This window comes from Acromyrmex echinatior, chromosome 2 (assembly GCF_024713525.1).
Source record: "Acromyrmex echinatior isolate Ae372 chromosome 2, ASM2471352v2, whole genome shotgun sequence".
NCBI classification, from domain to species: Eukaryota; Metazoa; Arthropoda; class Insecta; order Hymenoptera; family Formicidae; genus Acromyrmex; species Acromyrmex echinatior.
The window spans coordinates 10,010,217-10,035,994 of NC_141853.1; the positions used below are offsets into that span (position 1 = coordinate 10,010,217).

General features: G+C 31.0%; 2 protein-coding genes across 11 annotated transcripts; both read left to right on the plus strand.

Moving 5' to 3' along the window:
- The first annotated feature begins 1,227 nt into the window (after positions 1-1,227).
- Positions 1,228-7,069, plus strand: Diap2 (Death-associated inhibitor of apoptosis 2). 7 transcript variants are annotated; one of them, XM_011059482.2, is made up of 10 exons: positions 1,228-1,347; positions 1,491-1,732; positions 2,073-2,636; positions 2,776-2,896; positions 3,012-3,197; positions 3,280-3,455; positions 3,740-4,015; positions 4,240-4,382; positions 4,484-4,653; positions 5,010-7,069. In XM_011059482.2, exons 3-10 carry the CDS (start codon positions 2,136-2,138, stop codon positions 5,198-5,200), a joined length of 1,764 nt encoding a protein of 587 aa, XP_011057784.1. In that variant the 5' UTR covers positions 1,228-1,347; positions 1,491-1,732; positions 2,073-2,135; the 3' UTR covers positions 5,201-7,069. The 7 variants fall into 7 exon arrangements, with proteins under 7 accessions (XP_011057784.1, XP_011057786.1, XP_087272793.1 ...); XM_011059484.2 differs by having other exon boundaries at positions 2,084-2,636; XM_087416667.1 differs by having other exon boundaries at positions 2,114-2,636.
- Positions 7,070-7,190: 121 nt separating this feature from the next.
- LOC105148034 (death-associated inhibitor of apoptosis 1) lies at positions 7,191-16,350 on the plus strand. Of its 4 annotated transcripts, XM_087416673.1 has the most exons (3): positions 11,509-13,751; positions 14,673-15,250; positions 15,372-15,554. In XM_087416673.1, the coding sequence occupies exons 1-3, from the start codon at positions 13,723-13,725 to the stop codon at positions 15,425-15,427; spliced, it is 663 nt and encodes a 220-aa protein (XP_087272799.1). In that variant the 5' UTR covers positions 11,509-13,722; the 3' UTR covers positions 15,428-15,554. The 4 variants fall into 4 exon arrangements, with proteins under 4 accessions (XP_087272797.1, XP_087272798.1, XP_087272799.1 ...); XM_087416671.1 differs by lacking the exon at positions 11,509-13,751 and adding an exon at positions 7,191-8,548 and having other exon boundaries at positions 14,673-16,350; XM_087416672.1 differs by lacking the exon at positions 11,509-13,751 and adding an exon at positions 8,559-9,455 and having other exon boundaries at positions 14,673-16,350.
- Positions 16,351-25,778: the final 9,428 nt, after the last annotated feature.

Here is a 25,778-nt window from a genome sequence, read left to right on the forward strand (position 1 = left end):
CTGTCTTTGAACATTTGTTCAGTTTGTGGCAGTTCATGTATCACGCCAAGGAGTCGTTCTTCGATGATCCAAAAATAATTACAGATAGATAAGAATCGAGGGCCAATGTACCCAGCATGATTCAAGCATTGAATTATCGAGCATTCTGTATCAAAATGATTTTTCAATAAATTTCTCCCTTATTCTTCTTTCTTTGTACATATGGAAGGAACAATAATTCTTAAATTCCTTTTTTTCGTGGCACGTTCGAACTAGAGAGCCTCAAAAGAAAAGAGTAGTAAATTGCATCACGTGAATGCCCGCGTCCAATCAGGATGGTCACGTGACCAGTTTTCTCCAATCTCTTCCATGCCTTGGAGCTTTGATGCCCGCGTCCAATCAAAGGAGACAGTATACACACGTATTCGAACAGCAATCCTTTCGAATATTGAAAAGAAAGTCGTTATTTTATTCGAATCGTACAAAAGTATCGAAATGTTAAAAGTGACGTGAATGATTATCAATTATAAATTATATTTACAGTTTGCGTTTATTTTCCATCTCTAAAACTTCCATTCTATATACATTTGCCACTCTGTCCCTTTGAAGGAGAACCATTCGACATTTAAAATTTTAAAACCCTTCCTTACACCAACATCCATTTTAGCGGTAATAGAAACTAAAGATTTGTTTGCATCGCATCCCAGCAAACGAGAATGAATTAAAATGAATTGAAATTTTTTTCTACCCGAATGCGTATTTTAAATAGCGAATACTATTTTTTTGGATTTAATTATATTCAATTAGATTCAATTAGATGCAATTGGATTAAAAAACTGCATTTCCTATTCAAAATTTTGAATTGAACAGTATTCACAATGTGTGTGTTGTGCACAGAAAAAGCTAATATTATTTTTAGATTGAAAGGAATAGAGGTATGCTCCATGCAATTCCTATAAATGAATAAAAATGCATTCAGGATTGAAAAGCATTCATTTTAACATTCGTGAATCAATATTTCTGAAAATCTGAGTCCATTTCAATTCATTTCAATCCATTCTCGTTTGCTGGGGTATGCGACGCAAACAAAGATTATTTAGATTACTCCAACATGCTTCAACATGTTCGTAACTCCTATTCATTTCAACGAGCGAGTTTGAGTGAATAAGAGCTATAATTGGAGGAAATAGGAGCATGTGAAATGGGCATAAAAGGTAGCAACTTTTTTTTGAGGGTTTCGGAATTCAGTCTACTCACCGAGCGATTGGTTCTTACTTATGGATCCATAGATAAAGACTAATCGCTCGGTGAATAGGCTGCATTTTGAAAACAGCAATAGAAAAAAAAGCTGTTGCAACCTTTTAGTTGGTGAGTGTACCACATCTATTTGGAAATACTGTCGTAGTATCGAAAATGGATGAGGTGGATATCCGTGCTAACAAATGTTGCCAATGCATGCTCTTTATTCGTAGAAAATAGGAAATACGCATTTTACTAATTATTTTTTACAGTGTTGAATCTACAGATCAATAGATACTACGTTTTATCTACAATGTTGTAAAATAGATATGATATCAATTTTTCATATCGTTAAAGTGGACGTTGTTTCGCTAATTTACAGACTGTTGTTTTGATACTTGTAATGAATTCTACAAGATATGAAAAAGGCTGGAAGTGGCGAAGTGCCCTTAATGGATGTCAGCTGGTGTCAGCTCACAGCACTTGACAGCACTTGATAGCAACGAGTTTTTGGGTTTCTTTTTGAAATCATTAAGTTTCACTCGATCAATAATCGGTTTTCTCTAATTTTCTTTTGCTAAATACAGCCTATACATTTTGCATGTTGTATCCCTAAATCGATAATCGTAATTATTTGACTTGTGTTACATGTTCGAGATGTGTTTAACAATTCAGCAAACTGTCATTAAAGACTTGTTAAAATTCAGCAATGTCACTTACTAAATAAGTCTCATTTTAATCAGCTGATAATTAAAAAAATTTATCAAGTTGATTTGCTATGAGTTCCCTAGTAGAAATAAATCGCTGAAATCTATGTTAATTAATCTATTTCAATATAATTCATACTGAAATAGGTTTGACATAGATTCAGCGATTTATTTCCTTATCAATGCAGACAATAATCTGACTCGACGAAAATGAACGTCGAGGAAAACAGGCTCAGAACGTTTCGTGGCAAGTGGCCGGCTAACGCCGCTGTCGATCCAACGCGTCTTGCGAAAGCGGGATTCTATTACACCGGACATGACCTAGAGGTTCAATGTTTTTTTTGTGGCACGAGGATATCCGACTGGAATTATGGTGATCATGTTATGGTTCGTCATCGAACGAAAGCGCCTAAATGTCCTTTCGTCCTCGCACCGACCAACACTATCAACATTCCCTTCATACCTGGCATAGCTGAAAACGCTGCTGCAGAATCATCAACGCATCAACAATCGTCGGATGATGATCACTCACAATGGTCCAGCAATGTCGAAAACAATCCAAGCCTACCGCAAACATCTATGGATCCCCTTAAGGAATATGGTACTCTTGTAGAAAGGATAGTGTCATTTCAAAAGTGGCCAAAAACAAGTATTATCCATCCACACAAGTTGGCTATGGCAGGATTTTATTATCTTCAAAATGAAGATATGGTAAGAAAAAAAGATGGACCTGATATATAGAGATTGTTGTAAATCTATTGTAATTTTACTAGAAACTTTACAAAAAATAAAGTTTTATATATTATCTGAAAATATTTTACGCTTGCATAACATTTTGTACAAATAACAGGTGGAATGCGCATTTTGCAGAGGTGTCATAATGAATTGGAAACCTGGTGACAATCCAGATAGTGTACATAGATTGAATTTTCCAAATTGTGATTTCTATATGAAACTGGAACCAGCAGAAGGTATATTATTATTTTAGTAACTTCTTGAGACATGAATATATTTAATCTTGCTTTAGTCTAAATATATAAAACTTGTGTACTGTATCAATTACTAATCATAGTTTTATTTCGATAGAGCTATTTGGATTTGTTTGTGTCGTGCCTGAAAGTCGAACGAATATGCCAGGAATACAAGTACACAAAACACCCCAAAGACCAGGATTCGCAATGTATGAAAAAAGATTGCAGACGTTTAAGGGATGGCCAAAAAATCTTAAGCAAACTCCAGAAATGTTAGCTGAGGCTGGATTCTATTATAGCGGTCAGAATTATATTTATCTTTTAAATTACTAGATCTTTTTTTCCCATGAAATGTTTGTCCTAATCTTATGTATTTGATATAGGATATGAAGATCAAGTTAGATGTTTTCATTGCGATGGAGGATTACGAAATTGGCAACCAACGGATGATGTATGGGTTGAACATGCACGATGGTTTTCAAGTTGTTTCTTTGTAAATCTTGTGCGTGGACAAGACTTTGTTAAATATTGCGTTGATAATAGAAATTTCGATCTTTCGGTAATTGTCATATTCCACTTTTTTATGATTTTATGAATTAATTTAGTTAGATAATACAAGTAGTTAGATAATATAAATTTTATATTGTAAAAATAATATATTGTCTATATTATGTAATATATACATAAGATATATTTTATATTGGGTCATCTAAAAAGTATCCGCGGTTTTTTGTCACTAGATGATGTTGATGATCAACACCATCTAGTGACAAAAAACCGCAGATACTTTTTAGATGACCCAATACATCATGTAACATGTGATATTTTTTAAATTTCGTACAGATTATCACTGGCATGCCAGAAGATAATGCCACAGAGTCTTCAGTTGAATCTGTTTCAACTTCACAAAATAGCAAACCAGATGATACAATAGCATCTGCGACAGATATCGTAGAAACTTTAGGTGCATCTGTTTCGACAATTTCGCAACCTAGCGAATCAAGTATGCCAGTAGATGTCACTAAAACTATGGTTGCATCTCTTTCGACAGTTTTACAACCCAATGTATCAATAACGAATGCAGAGGTAGAGAAACTTTTAGAAACAGCTCCAGCTATGGCAAGTAAAATGATCAAATTGTACATATGTATGTATCACATTAAAATTAGAGAAAACTTCGCAATATTCTTATCAATTCAAACTTTATATATAAAGAAAATAATAAAAACATTGATGATGAAATTTTTTTGTTAGCGATTTGAAAACGTAACTCAAATGTTCTTAATTATTCTTAATTAAGATTAATTAATTTAATATGACTTTCTTTTTTTCTCTCAATATAGGCTGCTCTTGAAATTGGGTTGCAAGTAGATAGAGTAAAGAGAGCTCTAAAGAACAGAATGGAAAGAGTTGGTATACCGTATACTGATGTTGCACAACTGATACAAGATGTTCTACACCATCAAGTTATGGAAGAGAATAATAGGTATATAAAATACAGCATACGTATGTTACATGTAATTAGAAATAATCGAATTGTTGAGAATTATATTTGTACCATTGAGAATTATATTTTTTTATCTTTAGCCTTGATAACAGCACTTCTAACTCACCTACTTCAGAATTGAATAATTTGTTTAATCAAGTTACTATACAAATGACTAATAATTCCGCAAATAAAAATGATACACAGGAATCTGATGTATTTGAAAGAGATCTCGAGAAGAAAAAAACGGATGATGAATCAGATGATTTTAGTAAGTTAACAAATAAATATCATATATTATTATATGATATTATCTGTATATTATCTGTGAAATCAGTTACATGCCACTCATCTACTATTGTTTTTATCATTATCATACTATTGTAGTTGTGATGATTTTTTTATTAATTTTATTAATTTAGTTCATTTTATCAACATTTCCAGGAATAAGTTGATAAAATTAATAAAAAAATCTTAATTGATACAACTTCTTGCAATATTCTTTTGTGTGAAAGATTTCTTGTAAAGCTATATCATTGTCTTCTACATCTTATACAAACGTAATTTAATCTCTTGGAAAGAAATGTGCATACATGTAACTAAACAGCTCGTATTGCTTTTTTGCAGTGGCTTTGCAAGAGGAAAACAGAAAATTGAAGGAAGCTCGTTTATGCAAAGTTTGTATGGATCATGAATTAGCCATAGTATTTTTACCTTGTGGACATTTAGCAACATGTAGCAACTGCGCACCGGTTTTTGCGAGATGTCCATTATGTAGATTCAGGATTCATGGATATGTCCGTATTTTCTTATCCTAAAGTAGAGTATACATATAAATTTAGCGCCAGATTATGCGCGATTCGCAGTTTGCTATTTGAGATTTGCCAATGATTTTTTTATGAAATCGAAGGAAATGAAATATTATACCACAAATTTGTTCAGTTCATAGTGATTTAAACGATTGGATTGTAAACTATGAACCGTTAAAAGATTGTGAAGATATTAACAAATAATGAAATGTATTATTAATTGCAAAATTAATTAATTGCAAATTATTAATGACAAACGAATTATAAATTGTATGAATCGAGCATAATCTAGCGCTAATTTAAAGCCTCTCTGCAAAGTATAATAAAGATTGATGAGAATTGTTAAAAAATCAAATCCACATTATTTCTTCTGTTTTATGTTATTTGAAATGTTTTATTTACAAATGTCTCGTCTGTTATAATTTTATTTTAATAACAATAACTAAAATATCTCAGCTAATTTTATAAAAGTAGACTTGATTTGTAAAAAAAGTGTGATTGAAGATTGATGGAAGAGACTAAGATATAGAAATCACGCCATTTCTTCATTTAATTTTTGTTTTATATGTATATTGTGGACACAAAATGTCTTTCATCTATTATAATTTTATTTTGAAAATGACAATAACGTAAATTTCAGCTAATTTTATAAAAGTAGGAAAGTGTAAAGAAAACTTGCAATTGGAAAGAAAAATAACAATTGTAACTGATTACAGATTTGAGTTACAATTATTGAAGTTACTATTATCGAATTATAATAATTATTATTTGTGTGTACATTACAATTTTTACAGATATAATGATAAATCATTATATCATTGTTAATTTCGTAAAATATTAATCTCTATTAATATCATATTGAGATTATTGGCTTGGACATATAAATCTATATTATTCGTGTATTAATATCTTTGTAGTATACATTAAATATATCGTAAACTCGGTCATAAAGATATAATCTAATCAATAAAAAATATCACTTAAAGATATTTATTTGAGTATATATTGATGAAACAAGTCAGCCTAAAAACTTTCTGATAAGACTATTGAAATTCAAATGGTTGCTTAAAATATATTTTATCAGAATATGTACAAAATAGAAACACAATCTCGTTTAGTGCTGATATGTCTCCACGACGTCGCATTATGATAAAATATATGTGTATATGAACGTTGTTTCTCATAGATAATATAGATAACAGACAAAATAGTGAAAGCAATATAGAAATCAGTGTTGTTACGTTTGCCGAGAGTACAAAAAATATAAAATGATCAAATCGACAGACGATTGTCAATTTGATAATTTTAGAGATAAACGAATGACAGAAATAATACATATATATGTATATATATAGCTGTCCATACTAATTTCTAGTCTTAGCACGTAAGCTTAAGGCCAATATTACATTTATCCGTTTTTGTACAACAAATTTTTCAAGCCTGTTGATTGATTATCGAGTAGATTGAGAACTTCTGTGTTCTGCAGTCAATTAACACGCTTGGAAAAATTTACGTTACAAAATATTTAATGTACAATTTAAAAACGAATGAATTTAATATTGGCCTAAGAAAGCAAATTCGGCCAGAATCATTCCAAAGAAAAATATCTTCATATTTGTACAGTTTTGTTTCCTTTTATTGAAAGTATGACATAGAGATTAATATAGATGTGATATCCGTAATGTCTATGAAGCGAAAATGTGTAGTAATTAGCTGTGTATAAGCAAACAGTTATGTAAAAGTATCAAGGAAAGATTTTATGTTATATTAGATTTATAATATATCGTATATAAAGCATTGTAAAATAGAAATTCGTCGCGAACCGATGTCATGTGTCATATACTTTAAATGTACATAAAATATAAAATTTCACACGTATCTTGAGTTTTTCTTTTCTAAGTGACACGATTGTCGTTGACCATAGAATTTTATCAAGTCGCATTCCTGGACTTCATTATATCGTAACACATATTCAGATAATCGCACCGATTACAGTAGGAATTTTCCATTTTTATTTCTTTTATTATCAAGCGATTCTTAAAGTATCGAATAAGAGTTAAATTTCAGAGTTATTCCGCAAAAGCAAAATCAGATTATTTTATAATAGATCTGTCTTTTTCTGGTTTTCTAATTTATTATTAGATTGTTATTATATGTTATTTTATATATTTTATATATTATTTTAATTTCAAAATTAGATTATTTTTTTAAAAAAAGATGCTCTTTATATTTTTCTCAATATTACGCGATTCCTGTCATTACTATTAAATAACTTTTCCTAATGTCACATAAGATTCGAACGTTAATTTTTTTTCGAGAGGACAAAATCATATTTCTTTCTTCGAAAAAAAAAATTATTATAATTAACACGTACTCGACATGAAATAATTTTCGGATTAGCCAAAAATTGTAGAAATTAATTAAAAATTTATTCTTACCCTACTAACATGAGTCATCGAGCGATTCCTGTTTGTGCAAGTTTCTTTGGGGGTTGAGTCTTTCGATAATTATAAATTATACTACATTTTTATTATTTTCCAAAAGGAAGTGCCAATATTTATTCTAGAAAGTTGAAAGTATGTTGGTGAATTTTCAGAGATTTTTTTAAAAATCATTCTGAATAAGTGAAAGAAACGGACGGATTCTAATACCCATGCTTGTATGAATGAGACACCAAACTGGTGTAAGGGTTAATGATAAGTCTGTCCCCAATTTCTTAGCTCCTCCCAGGAGCTACTGCCAGGTACTTCCAACAGTCCCTACAAAAGGAGCAGATCGACCAATACTGTGCAATGTTGTGACTTCATCTGTCAGAGCTGCCCTTCTTGCTATTCACCCTCCCCACTACTATCACCCTTCTCTTGCCTTATCTCAGTCACTCGAAGAATCCTAGCCTGTGGCAAGGTACGGTGTGTTTCGGTGTTTTGTCAGACCATTCATTAAGGACAGCCCTTTTGTCGGAATTGGTAGAAAAAGTGAAAACTCTACCACCCTTTTTTCTCCTTCCCTTCCTTCCACTTCGCCTGAATGAGAAAATCAGTAGCTTGGTTTCTTACCCCGGAGTATTTTCCGCGCGTCGATCATACTCGTAGTATCTCTCCAGTACATCAGGATCAAATCGAGTTAAGTCGCGGATTTCATTATTCCGGGCAACTGAGTGAAGACTGTGAGCAATACTGGATCTTGGTGGACAACGGATAGCCTGGATAATAAGCGATACCTCTGAAACACCAGTGACATACCGGCACCTTCGGGAGAGCATCGCAAAAAAATCGTCGCGACAACCGGCTTCCGTGAGGGATTAGTATAGCAACGGGAGAGGAATAGCAACACACGCCTTATCAGCTATTATCAGCGGTATGTTGACGCCTTGATTCACTTAAATCATTTGAATTGGAGAAACGATAATGCCTTAACAGAAAAGTACTGATAGATAAGAGGATTAGATTAGGATAGATAAGTAGGATAGATAAGAATGATTGTTTCGTTCCTTCCTCCTTCCAATCATTTCTCTTTATTCGTGTGTCAACGTCGATAAACTTTATTAATTTCCAAGAAAGATCGATTTCTCTAACCTCCCAATCAGCTTTCTATTTCTTTCTCTCTCTTTCTCTCTTTCATTATCATTCACTCACCTTTGTATTCGGATACCGGGAAATTTCTCTCTCTCTCTCTCTCTCTCTTCTCTTTATTTCTTTCTCTTCCGCTTAGCGATAAAGAGTGTTGCGAAAAAGACGCGAATAATTCACGAAACGTACACGCACCGACTACGTCACTGACGCATGTATGACATTCTTTCTCTTTCGTACAAAGGCACAACGTGGTACGCGAACATTCTTTTAGTTCCACGCCGTTCGCTCTATGCAGTCTACATTCATCCCTTTCTCTTTATTTCGCTCAATCTTTCACTTGTCTTTTGTTCATCTCTCTCTTTTGCCGGCTGGATTTCATCTTATGAGATTATTGGAATTGGATTATCGTTTTAACTTGTAATTCTTATGTTCATTCTTTATACTTTGGCTCAACAAAAGTTGAAGTGGTTGAAAAGGAAAGTGGTTGGACAAATGTAAGATTTCGAATAGAGATTGAGGGACATCATTTCAAAATTACAGTTGGCTTCCGGAAGGAACGAATCGATCCGGAAGAAATTTCCAGAAAGAAAGTCTTGAGATCTCTCAGCGAGAGATTGTAGATCGTTTTCGAAAAGTATTGAGTTCTGTACAGGATTATAGGGTTCATTGTAGGAAATCTATCAGATTATAAGGTACTTCTCTCGAACTAGTCTTAATTAATTAGCCTGTTTAAGGAAAAAAAATTGCACAAGAACGAAAATATGTAATTCATAGTTTTCTGGGCGCTGAATACGGTCATATCAAATCATTATCAAATTATTTTATCGATCTTGTTGTAATTTTGAGAAATTTGTGTGTAGTTAAAATTATAAAATAAATCTATCTTAATATCTATCTTTTATATTGTAAAGTATAAATATATATATATGACCATGTATTTGAAGAAGTTTTATTATAATAGTCACAAAATTAATTCTACGGCTGCAATCATATTTTTAGATTTAATCCAAATTGCAGACGGAGAATTAAGCATGTTCATTTTTTAAATCACGTTAATAATTACATACGTCAGGTAATTGTGTCAAAATTAAATATATTGTCAAGTTCATAATTATGTTCGTAATTATCAGATTAGTCTCAGCGACTTGAAAGCTTTTTAAGCTCTTTAAGTTTGAATAATACATTCAAAAAACATTTGAATTCTTAATAACTTATCCAACAAGCTGGCGTCAATTGTTATTCTGACGTCAAAATGACGAAAAATAACGTCAGCATATTTGCTGAGTATTATGAGAGATAACTCTGACGCAATCTAATATTAACGTCATTATAGATATCTTTTTAGCTATAGTCGATAATAAATTTGTTTTAAGGATTAAATATTAACAAATATTTAATTTTAATTGCAATGAAACATATTTTTTTATTTTTATTATTTATTATTTATTTATTTTAATCCTTGTCTCGCAGCTTAGGATTAGCTTCCAGTTTACATTCCTTAAAATCCATATAAACAAAACATATACATTATATTATATATTATTATTTTATTATATATTATATCTCTGATCCATTCCATTATATTAAATAAATTTTAATTAAACTTCAAACGAATATAAAACAAACTATCTATTTTGTGAACTCACTAGCCTGTCTTACATTCTAGTTTAGCCCATTATCACAAATTAACATAGTTTATATATACCCGCTAAGCCTAATGGCTTGATACTCTTGCACTCCAGATATTTCTGACTGACTAGCTGTGTATCAAAAATATTTTTATTGTACTGACCGAATTCTCCTCATCGTTAATACATGTAGTTATTATCTTAAACATCCACTTACATAACATTCTCCTTCCTCTCTGTTTCCCTTTTTTCTTCCACCTCTTTCCTTGTTTATCCTCTTTATTGTTTCCCTCTCTGCCTTCTTCCCCTATAAACTCTTCCATTTGCAATTCATTTTTTGTCGCTTCACACTCCTTTAATATGTGGAATATGCTTTCTTCCTCTACCAGGCATATTCTGCAACCCCTGTCTTCGATCTCTCTCCAATACTGGAGCTTCCCTTCGTCTCACTTTCACATTTGTATCTGGCTATCAGACTTCTGTCTTTCCACTTCTTTTTTCCTTCCAAACCTTTTGATAATTTTTCTGTCATTTCTATGCTTTTATATTTTATACAATTGTGTCTAAACTCATTTATCTTCATTCTTCTTTCTTCCTTCTCCTTATTCTCTATTACTTTTTCTCTTTTTTTCACTCAAGTTCTCAGCTTACTTTTATCTCCGCTTTCTTTTCCCCTCTCCTGTTCCTTGCTCATCTCTGTTCTCTCCAACATTTCCCTTCTTTTCTTCTCTCAGTTGCCCTTTTTTTTTTAATGTCCGCTTCTTTTTTAAAACCTTTATGCATTCCTGTATAGCTTTTTCTTTGTACTCATTTTTTCTTCGTATTTGATTGCTCTTCTAATCGCTTTCGTTTTTATTTCTCTTATTTTCGTTTCTTTCACTATATATATATATATATATCTATATATATATATATATATATATATATTAGGTTTTGGAATTAATTCGTAGCGTTTTTAATGAAAGAATGTTATTTATTTCACATGAGCATTAAAAAATACATTAATGAAAGTACTTCCCATCACTTGTAAAACGCTACGAATTAATTCCAACACCTATATATATATATATATATATATATATATATGTAGTTCACTATGTAGTTCCCTCTAAACCTAAAATCCACTTCACGTATTTTTTTTTATTCCGTTCAGTCTCCTATCCTCTAGCCAGCCCCACACCTTTGCTTCGTATAGCGCAATACTTTCCACCAGTGAATCAAATATCTTCATTTTTCTCCTGAAATCATTTTTAAATAATCTCTCTTCAATGCTCCACGTCCTTTTCATTGTTACTATTGTTTTCTTCATCCTTTCTCTAATGCTTTTCTGCCTTTCCATTTTTCTATAGAGTATATTCCGAGTATTTTCTTTCTTTATTCTCTTTTCCCCATTTCTATGTTCTTTTGTTCATTCCGCGTTTTCCTTTCTCGAATATCATTACTTTCGATTTTTCTACAGTTCCTTAAACTCTGATTCTCTATCAGCCAGCAACACATAATTGTCAGCATACATAATTGATCAACATTTTTCCTTTCTTATTACAATGCACACACATGTGCATATGTTAAATAGAGTTGGACTTAAGACGTATAAAGAAATGTGATTAGAGAATAGATAACAAAAGAATTCTGGACGGACAAAGGTCTATGACCTTTTCTCAGATTTTCTTTTCTATCTCCATCCTCTTCAATAACTCATTTAGCTTTCTCTTATCTATGTTGTCAATGTTGCTTTCAAATCAGCAAAGAAGGCGAATATCTTTCCTTCCTTTCTGCTCAGCTCTCTGTTAACTACATAATTTAACATATACATAATGTATACCGCGTTCATTGTTCGTCTCTCCTTTTTAAATCCGAACTGCTCTTCCTTCCAACTTACTTCTTTCTTTTTTTCATTTAATATGCTCGCGTAGATTTAATGAAACATATTAGGTGTTGGAATTAATTCGTAGCGTTTTACAAGTGATGGGAAGTACTTTCATTAATGTATTTTTTAATGCTCATGTGAAATAAATAACATTCTTTCATTAAAAAACGCTACGAATTAATTCCAACACCTAATATATTAAAATATTATATGTTAAATATTATATTGGGTCATCTAAAAAGTATCCGCGGTACTTTGTCACTAGATATATGACCATCAACACACATCTAGTGACAAAAAACCGCGGATACTTTTTAGATGACCCAATATATTAAAGTAACTCTGTTTTGCAACTTCAATTACAAATTTTTCAACTTTTTGTGAAAAGATAGAACTATTTGGTAAACGGGATCATATTCAGTGCTCAAAAACCTATGTGAACCGATTCTTGGACGTAAAAAAATTATTTATTGAACAATATTATCACGAAGATACAGAGGACATTGCAATAATAATAATAAAATCTTATCGCGATACTATATCTATAATCTTTATTATTTTTCCTGATAACCTGACAAAGGTCATTTAGTTATTGTATCAGGCAGATTAGTTTGTCGAACACAATGGCTTCTAGCGACAACGTAATTAGAAAATCATCCAAGAGGGTAAACATGATATATTAGCTCAATTACGTTTCTCATTTTTCGATAATCTATTGAAGAAATGTCTACACAAATAAGGATAATCTCTGAATTTTACAGAAAATTTACATTCCTAGATTAACCTTTAACTTTAGAAATTATTAAAAGCGCTACCATAAATAAGATTCTTGCTAAGAATTGATTTTTCCATTACTAAAAAATAGAATAATTTCTTTTGCTTAAAGTAAACGCTTTCATTAATAAAAATTTCATTTTAATTGCACCTTTAATATCATCCTTTATCGGTAAGGAATTAATTGCAAAGAATTAATACTTATTTAAATTCCTTAGATTTGGATTAATTATTCAATTATTATGCATCATTAAGTTCTCTTAAATGTATAAAACTTTCTCAATGAAATATAAATATACGTAGATCACTGATATTACGTTAAAAATAACGCAGGTAAATAAATCCATATCTAAAGATTTTACGTAATATTACATAATTCGTCGTAGAAATCAGCGCTATTAATAGAATGTTACAAATATAGTTTCGCTTATATTGCATAACGACTAAAGAATGTAGTGATAATCCTTCCTTGTATTTCCGTGATTATTAAGAACTTCTACACGCAGAAAACAAAGAGCGTAAATACCTATCTTATCGCGTAATAATTATTGTATTTGGTGTGATAGTAACAAGTTAGATGACAAATGAGAATACCTCGCCATAATGTATATACGTTCCAACGCGACGAATGTCTTTCGTATGAAAATTATTGAGTGAAGTGTATATATATATTTATATACATATATATAAATGCTGAAGAACGATAACTTTGCGCAGGTGTAAGTTTATATTATTTATTTCGCTCCTCGTGCTATTTGAAAAGTATTATAAAATCGGTCGAAGAAGCTATTTTATATTATAAGCAAATTGAATTTGTTTTAGTTTAATAACATTGATTGAGATATTAAATTTATTAGGATTTTCAAAATATATTTTAAATAAGTTTGATTTTCTCAGCACATTTTTGTATTATCTCTGCCGCTATATTTCGAATAGAAAAAAATTTAACCCTGAGTATTGTGGAATGCGCTTTTTTGTAGATTATGTAAAAGGTATAAAGAGAGCATGAGATCGAGTGTTCGATAAGAAATGGTTTAGATAGGACAAATATTTATTTTAAATGCGCGCATGTATAATTGTAGATAAAGAGATCCTCCTGTCAGTCTTCTTTTAAACTTCGTGAGTCTTTCTTCAAATTCCATAGTAATCCTTAATAGCACACTTTATTCGAGAGACTTTTTGACGAACGTTCGTATTCTGGTAGCAAGCCGACAAATGACATCATTTAATATGGGGATCCTTCGAACGTTCTTTGGAATGTCCCTTGGGAATTTGTGCTATTGGGGATATTCTTTCTTTTTTTAAAAGAGAAAGGTTAATCGTGCTTATCTCCGTCTACTTATTGTATTTCACAAGTATTATATTTTACAGGTACAACGGATAGACGGATAGGCTTAACTTTTTTCTTATATAACTTTTTTCTTCTTTTTGAAAAAAGATAGAATATTATCGTGGAATTTGAAGGAAGATCACGAAAATTAAATGACAGGCGGTGATTGATGAATAACGGGCGGATCTATTTATCTACAATTTTACACGCTTAAAATAAATATTCCCGCGTACTTTTGTCGAACAGCAGGCAATAGAAAGAATGTACAGAAAAATTTACCATAAGTAACGTTTGTCTCTTCTTTTTGCAGATTCCTACACAAACGGACGTTTTATTTTAAAAAAATGAGGCCATTTGAGTATTTCTGTAGAGCAATTTCCGAGCTGGAAAAGCTTCTATCTGATGATGTAGATTATTTGGATCATTGCTTTGAAATCGCAAGATTGCATTCTTTCGCTACATGGACTGTGTCATTTATGGATCCCAAAAAACTCGCGGCCGCCGGTTTCTTCTACACCAAAAAGAAAGATATAGTAAAATGCTTTGAATGCCAAATTACTTTGTCAAACTGGATAGTCGACGATAATCCCAAGGCCGAGCATCAACGTTGGTCTGGAAAATGTAGATTTGTCCGGAATGTTCCTTGTGGAAATGTACCAATCGGCGCCAATCCTAGCACGATTTCTAAACCCAAACGAGAAGATATTTGCGGACTTTATGGCCTCAAGTACATGGCGCTTTCTGCTCCGGACAATGATCTGCAGGTTAAAAATGTTATGAATTCTAGTCACTCCGTACCTTCTGATCTGAATGAAGATATTGACATTACGGTCTTCTGGGACGCCGATACGAACTCCTACTTCATGGCCAAGCTCAGCGACGTGTTAGGTTCGAAACAGCCCACATACGCTTCTTATGAGCATAGATTACGCTCTTTCGCAATATGTACTTGCGATACGATATGTGAGAAAAAAGAAGAATTGGCTAAAGCTGGTTTCTTTTATCTTAGCGGCCTTTTTGAACCTTCTGATCAAACGATGTGTTTCTACTGTGGAAAATGTCTGAGAGCTTGGGAACGAACGGATGATCCCGTGGAAGAGCATGTTAGGTGGTACCCCGAATGCAAATTTATCAATAAAATATTAGCACAGAAGGAGAAGAGCAAATTGTGCACGATACAGATAGATCACGAAAGTGAAATCCCTATTAAATGCGACTACCGTTTCTTAATTTAATTCAATATTCTTGATAAGCGAACTATCCTTTTTCAAATTTGACTGAAGTCTAACGATAAGGCTGCATTACAATAAAAAAAGAAGCGTGAAACATATTTGCATGCAAAATATTGAGCTCATGTTAGACAATACGTATGAGAATCATGTAGTTATAAAGAATTATATATTTTTTTAATAAAGATACATTTAGACATGTTTATTCATCTGATATGATGATTAAGAACAATTTACTGCAATCTAAGTCAATCGGAAAATTTTGTCTGTTTAGCGTCTGTTTAGCGGCGAGTAGCTAGAACTGTCGATAATTCTAATATCTAAATCAAGCTCAATTTTTTAGTTTTACCATCAATAAAATTCAGTTGAATAAATTTATTTAATAATTGAGTAAACAATGCTTAATGAGATGACTCATTAGCGGACTCATCAGTACTATGCATATATTGTAATATAAAATTCAAAATTGTGTATGAATTTCAGATGCGTAATATTTTCATGTAATAAATGTTTATTTAAGTGTTTATTTCATCGTGAGATGCATGTGATAAATTTTATTAACTACATTTGTATAACATCAGTATTATAGTAAATATAATATTATAGTGAATGATTCTTATATTTATTTAATGCAAATACATATCTCGTCATGTATTATATTACAAATTGATTGCATTGCATGAATTGCATTGCATTGTTATAAAAAAAAAACGATGTGATACGAGTTATAATAAAAATATAAATTTTATAAGAAAAGAACCAATTTTTTTTATATTACCTCAACTTTTCATCCAATACTATTTACTTGCTGCATACGAGTTGACGGATAAATATTGATAGATTAGTTAGTTATTGATTATTAGATTAGGATAGATTAAGTATTATTTTTATTTATGATTGCATAGCTGATTCAATTGTGTGTATTATTTATTTAAAACGCAACCTATTTATTTTCCTTCTCAAGATAGATTAAAATAAATATAAATTAAAGATAAAGATAAGAATTCCAAGAAATACAAATGAAAAAAGCAGATATAAATTTACAATAAAAGTATGAAGATAAGAATTTTAGTCTACAACATCACTTTACTAACAAGCGAACCTCGCGAAGTGTCAAATTCTGATTTTAATGAAACTTTGTGAATTTGTAGCTTACATAAAGAGATGAATTTAGAAAATATCAGTTGGGGTGGAAAAACGGTTTAAAGGGGTGATGAAATCATGTACAGTAGTTTTCAGCTTTTTCCATTATATCTCGAAAATTTTTTTTAGCTCTACATGTGCAAAACCCATTCAAATTGATGAATGACAATTTCGACAATTCCTTTGAGATTTTCTCAGAAAAAAATCCCTTGGAATATACTGAAAGCTCTTTTTACCTGCTCAATATTTACAGGTCAAAATATTTTCAATAAATATTTTCGAAATTATGAGGAATAAAAAAATATTTTATACAAAGTTTTAAATTACTTTATTCTCTTAATAACGATATTTATGTTTTTTTTAAATGTTTAAATATTTTAATTTACTCTCATTTCCAAAGGTTGTTTTGATCCTTAAATTTTAAACTAAGCAAGTTTTTCGTCCTGTATAATGATGTGCAACTTGCGGCTCTGTAGATATTCTATGACTCGCCAGTCTAAGGCTTGGCATGGATTCCTAGTATAAGGGATCTGCTTTCTCATTAAATCTTCTAACCTATACATTAAGCACAATAATACATCTTTTGTTAGCATAAAAATGGTCTCATATGTATGTGCTAACAAAAAATTATATAAAAAATTTTTAATTTTAATTAATAAAAACATTTTTGTGCATACATACACAAAACATTTTTTCTTCAAGTTCAATTAATATAAATATGAAGTACTATCTTTTCGTACACGTAGAGCCCTTGGCTGTCGAAAATATAAGATCAATTTATTTCGTACAAACGTAATAAACATGCGTTTCGTAAGATTTTATCTACTTCCGAAAATAGCTTTCTAAAAATGATTCTTAAAAAAAACTTGCGCATCGCTACTCTATAATATATCGAAAATTCATTAAAATCGATGAGAGACGGTGAGGTTTTCTTATGAGAACTGATGAAAATTTATAAAATAGATACTGCAGAATGCTTATAACTACGCCTTAGTACATATCCGCGTCTTACAATTAGTACGTATCTAAATGGGATAATTAGTGCGAGTGTAAATAGGATAATTTATTCCTAGTGTATGATGTCATCGTTTGTCAATGTGACGTGATGCAATAATACATCACATTAACTTTTGCGTTTTAACTTTTGAATTTTACAAACAGATACAGAAACGCTTAATACGCAGAAGAATGACGTAAAGGATTGCACAATTTCCTGTAATAATTCGAAATAAAATATTCCGTTCCCTATGAGTTGCTTTAACGTCAATGTAATTTACGTGTAATTTACGTGTTCAAATGAAACGTTGCGCGACGTTTCGAGCAACACTTGTAACGTTATATATTAAATGTTTTGCAATGTTTACGGAACATTTCATTTATAACGTGTCATTAGTAACATTTCAAGATGTTAGTATAACGTTATATATGAGACGTTTATAAAATATCCATTACATGACGTGAACTTTTTTTTTGTAATAATTTATATAAATTTAAAACATTTGAGAATCAATCTAAGCTGATGCACTGAGAGAAAGGATTTTGTTAATTTAGCAAACCACCAATAACTTTAACCGGTGATCGATAAATATGTGACAACAAATTTTATGTTACTAGTCTGCTATACCAACCAATTATTGGTTGAAGCAAATTATATAGAATCTAACCTATCTTTTGGATAGACTTTAGGCTCGTTTACACAGAATTCGTAAATCGTGAAGGCTTAAGTCATAGGAAACCGACCAAGCACAAAATGTGGGGAGAATAGACTAGAATTGATCAATTTCTTACGATTTGGGATCCTGCAATCGTCTACGATTTTTATATATATTTGAGCCTCTTATTTGTTAGCGATACTATTGATTATTTGTTACATTGACAAATTAATTTGCATCGTAACAAATCGATCAATTTTTTAACAAATATCACATTTGCTTTCCCTTGATTTGTTCCTATAATAAAACCATTTCTCTCAGTGTGGATATGCTATCATTAAGAAAGTTGGATTATCTATAATCGTATAATTGCAATATTAATATGATACGATAATGGCTATATTAAGCATATAATATGACTGAATTAATATATTTATGGCTAATACTTCTTTTCTCTTTTCTCTCCGTGTACGAATTCATCATAATAGAGTGTTGAGAAATGGGAATAAAAGGCTGAAGTAAAAAGGATACATAGGTCAGATTTCACAACATATGGTCACTTAAAGATTCAAAGGTTACTATGAGAAATTTATGAATGAATTTTATTAATAGATGTTTTGACACATACACAGAACCTTCAGTTCTCATACGCAAGAGGTCTTCTTCAAGAGATCTTTTTAGGAAAGTCCTTTGGCGATCTGTGCTACATGGGAGAGATAACCGCATATATTGTGAAAACGGGCCTTAAATTGCGTTATAATAACAATGATTATAAACGCTTAAAGCATGTAAGCGATCAAATCAAATACTTAATTAATTTATAGGATTTTGTTAGTTATCGCTTCTCTCGTTTTCTTCGTGCGCAACAAGAGAAAAACGTACGTTTACGAAATTCTTAGATATATCATGTTTTGCGTTTATAAACGCGCATATAATGTATCATTTTATTTTTCGTTAATATATATTCAGTGGACGAAGGTAAAATAATCGTGCTTGAAATCAAACGCATTCCTTTTCTACCTCCTGTGAGTTTTACCTCCTCAAATAATTACTCGATCGCTGGACATATATTATATTACATTATATTACATTCATAGCATACGCGAAGTCGTATAAATGAACTCACGACGATGAATGATTTTATGTATAAAAAAAATATTTAAGAATAAAACTACACTTTTTTCATTTGTAGTCTCATTTCGATATTTTTTGAAATAAACATTTTTTGTGTAATTGCTGTAAAGCAATTTCCATAGTGATGGCAATCTTGTATAGTTTTCCCTTCAAATAATATATAAAATCAGAGTCATGTCACCAACAATGAACAATCCCGTTAGGTTTAAAATTAATGGCCTGGTCCTTTAAGTCAACAAAGCGGCTAGCCTTTGCTGAGCGATTGAATGGGCGCATTCAAGTTTCAGTGAATTCAACAATGAATGAGTGTTATTGATGTATTCTTTTAAATCATCCAATCAGAATATTAAATTTGGAAAGAAACATCAGTAGTAACGATCGCTCATTTAATGATGAATCTGCTGAATGCAGTCTGATTCAGCGTCAGAAAAGATCAAAAGTTTAATCAATTCTTGTATAGGCTGAGCCTTTTTTTTATCCGAAATGGAATTCATCAATTCGCCTTTTTATCTTTTCTTTCAATCAAAAGATTTTTACTTTAAAAAATTCCTTTATCATAAGTATAGATCTCAATTTCTGAAAATCCTTATCCTTAACGAGTTTTTACAGATTTTATGCATTTGTGTGTGTGTGTGTGTGTGTGTGTGTGTATGTGTGTGTGCAACACATTCTTCCTGCCTCTAGTAATATGCAGTCGTTAATTGTTCATAACGATAGTTGCGTAGCTTTTTTACTATATCTGCACAATTGTCGTTATAAGTACATGACGATTACATAACGAGTTACAAAATTCCAGTGAAAATATGTTGATAAGGAAGCAAAAGAAGAGCAAAGATCATTTGAATGCTGCTTTTTGTGGTGAAATGGAGATAAAAAATCAGCTTTTTTCGCTACATAAAATTGCACCTTAATATAGGCGCTGCGTCATTCGTGCGCGAAAAAAACGATTACGATTACCATAACACACACAAAAAGTCGCTCATTACTACATGTTTTTATTACAGAGAAGAACTATTATTGTAATAACCGTATCATATTGGCATATTTTAATGATTACGGTCAACGCGATGCAACAAATGCTTTATTAAAGCGTTCTCAGTCAAAAAGATAATGGAATCGACATCAATTCGATGTCGATTCCATTATCTTTTCTGACTGGGTTTTTAATTGGTCATTTTGTAAAATTCTTTCTTCTAATTAATCCATCAAACGCTTCAAAGTATTTGTAGCGAGTTTTTGACCACAGTCTATATTAAGATGTGGCCATCTTATGATTATCATAATTAAATGTATTAGATGGGCGAAAATTATCATTATTTCCGATTGTGGCGAAACATTGAAGTGTTTTTCTCGATGTGGCTATAAAAATAATATTATATAGGCTATAGTTATACTGTTGTCAAATCTGTTCGAAAGTTATCCCTTATATTGCGATTTTCTTATAATATTTTAACTATAATTTGGACCTTTTGTATTTTTCTCTCCAAAATAAGTCAACCGTCGGAAATTTTTCTTACTCTTTGTATGCCTATGGGCGTGTCCAAATTCCTTGAAAGTGCTCTCCTGATGTATGTCTGTGTAACAGGAAATAACAAGGATAGAGTGATATTTGGATGGCATTTGAGTGAAAATCTGAACATAGCTCAAGAAATCTTTCTCTCTTATTATAGATATATATAGATCACTTTTCGTTTCAGCCGTTTTAGATACATTCACTAAGTACGATAATGCAGATAATAAAAAGTATATTTTATCACATCGTTCCGCTCTTATAAAAATTTTTCATTATTTTTAGACCTCATATGTTTTTAGCCCGTTTCATTTTCTAATAAACAATTTTTTTTTAAAACGGAGTTTAATTATTTCATATTCATTGAATAAAATGCACATTTCCACCACTCAAATTAATCGTTCGCGCGGGCTAAAAACGAGCTAAAAACGGTGAAAAATTTGTATAAGGGCATTTATAAGGGAATTTCATTACCTGTGTTTGATCGATTAAGTCGATTTTTCTCGGAAGTAAATTAATATAGATACGGGACAATATATCGGAGGACTACACATGTTATTTTATAATTGAGAGTTTTCTTTTAAGTCTGAGATATAACTGAAAAGCACAGGCAATATAAGAAACATTGATTTTAATCTATCAAAAACTATCAAGTATATATACCAGAAAATTTCATTGAGTTGAAACCTGTTTTTTCCTAATCCTACTGTCTATTCTTAATTGTGTCTTAGGCTATTCAAGAATTTGCAAGGATTTCTTTTCAAGGAAAGCCAGTGACATACGATTTCCTGTTGAGTTAGTTCTCTTATTTCTTAAAACGACACATGTTATGTGTATAACAAAATTTATTATATTAGGTGTTGGAATTAATTCGTAGCGTTTTACAAGTGATGGGAAGTACTTTCATTAATGTATTTTTTAATGCTCATGTGAAATAAATAACATTCTTTCATTAAAAAACGCTACGAATTAATTCCAACACCTAATATATATATTTTATAATTGTAAATTATTAACTTATATAATATACATATATAATATATTTATACTCATATAATATATAATAGTATTTCTAATAATTATTATATTTATATTTATGCGTATGAATTATTTTTTTCTTTGTCAAGATGTACAAAGATTTTTAGAAAGCGAAATAATACAGGATGTACGTTTTGAACTACATTAATATTAAAATACATCTTGCTTATTAGTCAATTTTATGACGTAGATATGACGTAGATATGATGATCGAGGCTTAGAGTATTTAATTTTTTGTGGCGCCCTTGAAATTTACACGTGGCGCGGTTACCTATATAAAAAGCGTTTTCTGAGAATTCGTTCATTCGCGATTGCGTGTCGATCAAATGCGCAGAACTCTCGTAGGCGTATATATTTAGATTAAGCGGATGTGATAAATTTTAGAAATGTCACGCTTAATCCATTAAGTCATATCATGATAAGATAATGATCCTTTTTAGAAATATTTATTTTAGGTATAGTAGCCTGTTTATAGCTGCTCACGAGAGCTACATTATCATAAGATATTCTATACATGCAGGAGATATACATTTCGTAAATGGTTTTTGTAAGAATTTTTCCAGAAAAATATTGACTTAAATATTTGCCGGTACCAGTACATGTGCGCTCAGAACAATGCCTGCTTACTGAGTGCTCGAACTTTTGTATACTTGTTTGGTCTGTATCTTTAGAACGGAATATACCAATCAGATGTAAGTCATCAATGTCAATTTGATTATTTCGATGTCGAAACGACGATCAATTCCATTGTCATTTCTCATTGGAAAGAGCTCACTGAGCTCTGCTGAGTTCTTATAAATGTCGATCCGCAATATAGGATGGAAAATTAAACTGAAAACGAGTCGAAAAGTTCATCATGTGCCATGCTTTGATTTATAAATAGCAAACTATTGTTTGTCGTCATTTTGTCAGTATGGTACTAGTTTTAATAACTTCAAATATTCACCAAGGACGCGTGCATTTATTAACTACGCCTTTACGAATTGACGTATTCGACAGAATGGGCAACATTTTCAATAATTTAAAGTAATAAAATTTATCGTGTGTAAATATAGTTGAGAATATCGATCACTTTGATATTAAAATAACGATCGACAAATAACGTTAATTTGCTATTCTCATAAAAAATTTTATTTTACATTTTCGATTTTTCACGTAGTTTTTTTTTCGCATAAAACCATCCCTTTTCCGGTGATACCTGCACTAAACAGAACATCCTGTACATAAAATTGTTTTAACATGTTCACTGTCATGCATCACATATGTGTGACATGTTGATTTGTTCGACAGCTCGGCGGCGGCGTCATATATATTATGTGACATTGTTAATTTGTCGTTTTATGATTATGCAAATTTATTAAGTAAAGAAATGAAGTTTGTTTTTTGAACGTTTTTGTGTAAAAGTATTGCAAGAAAAATTCTGAACTGTGGAAATGCTTTTCCTTCAACCGTTGTTGTAACAAACGTGTTAAGGCCCGGTCTCGTCAATGTAATATTAACTTTAATCTCGTTTAACTTACTGCTTTTCTAATTCTTAGAAATAATTAGAGTAATCTATAGTTTGTTAGAAACAGACATGAGGAATTCTTAATCTTCCGTATTAAATTTTTATTTTTCGTCCGAATCTAATAGGTCTTTGAACTTTAGTACACAAATTTTTATATTGTGTTCTGAATTATATATTATACGTAAAAATCTAAAAAAAAAATTCTTACATATTTGTGAAAACTTTAATAACGAGTTTTTACTATCATAAAAATATGTTTGAATTGTATTTCATTTTTTTAATAGATTTAAATCTATTAAAATTTACAATAAAAAAAGTCGACTATATCGAAAGTACAATATATTGTCGGTAGAACATTAAGAGAGAAAAAGAAAGCAAAGGAAGATTTGAAAAATGACCGGAAATTTCATTTTAGACAATACTGGAAATCTAATCTGATAAATGCGAAATATTCTGCTTTTTGGTCCATATAGTATTGCCTGGATTTTAGAAACATGTTTGAGTTCTTTCTTTTTATTTCTAGTACGCCTGTACTTATATGTCACATTTATATTCCTGCAGAAAAAATGGAAAGTAAACCAAAAATAATGGACCCACCACAGAGTAGTCACCCGGAGCGCGGATATTGTTCGATGCAAATAACTTTAGTCATACTTTATCTTAAGAAAAGTTCACATTTCTTTCTTTTGCCGCGTATTGATCCCATAGCGGCTTTGTTCACAGGAAATTTTCCAGTAAAGCCGGTCGAGTATATATTAAGAAAAAAATTATTTATCTTTTCTATTGTAGATATTCTAGACTTATAATTTTTTATTTAAAGACAGACAAGATTTATTGAGTAATATACATCAAGTTTATACGACCGACGGCGACGTTGGTCAGACACCTTTTTTCAAAGGTATCTTAAGTGACGTTTCTAACTGACCACGAAGATGACTTTCAAGTCTTATAACTTGAAAAATACTTAATGAAAAATAACTTTATTATAATGTTTTGAAAAGCTTTTTACACCAGCTATTAAATTCTGGCATCAAAAATAGGGCATTCCATTTAAAAAAATCGATTTGACCTTGACTTGACCTTGACGACGTCACTCGTGGTCAAATTGATAAGATAAGTAAATAAAGCATTTTAAACTACATAACTTTAGTACAAAATATTTTTCTCAGAAATGCTTACTTTTCAAGATATTTAAGAGATTATTTTATTGAGTTTACGGGACTTTTCTCTCGAATCTCTATATTAATAATACTTAAAATTAAAAAGATTATCTTTCGTTCTAAAAAAAAAAAAAAAAACACATCAGAGAAGCTTAGGTAACAAAAAAATCTTTTTCAATTTAAAACTTATTTATTTTTTAAGATAGATATTCTCATAGCAATAACAATAATTTATTTATTGTTTTTTGAGAAGAGTTCTTCATATTTAAAATTGTATATATTATTTTCGATTAAAATATTATAAAGAAAATAAAGATCAAAAGAAAAAATCAATTCAATCAATACTGATATATTCAAAACTCTTAAACTTCATTCTTATAGTGCGATTGATTTGAAAGGTAAAACTTTGAAGAATAATTTTTTCTGCCTTGGTATCACTGTGCAACGTGGCGTGTGTATTCATTTCATTGAGCAACCGCGTATTGGAAATTCTTATACTTGATAAATCTTCAATGGGATTTCGTTTGCAGTCGAGGCTCACCCTTCTCGTCGCCACTGTGCATGTACTAACCTTTCACGGTCGTTAGAGCCGTACCAACACATATCAACGCCCTGGGTAGATACGGCGAGGAAATTACTTACATTCCTGTGTTGATCGTCACCGCAGATGAAGCGTATTGAATTTGTAACTTTCCCTTGAACTCCATAAATGCAACGTTAAAAAAATATAATGTATTTTTTTCTCGTGTTTTGTACTTTTATATTTTAGAAAACAAAATCATAATAAGGACATTAAGTAGAAGTCATTGTAGGAAAAATCATAATATTATCCGGGATACTTTTAACGATGACTTTGTGATGAATTCTTGATATGTAAAGTGGTTTTTCTTAATTAAAAAATTCAAGCGATTAGTGTCATTAGATTTGTTGACTTTCGAATAAAAATCTTATTTTGATTGAGATTAGATGGAGAAAAATTATATTATATAATTAAGTAACATATTAAAATAATACAAAAATGTCGAGGGCAAAATTACTTTTTA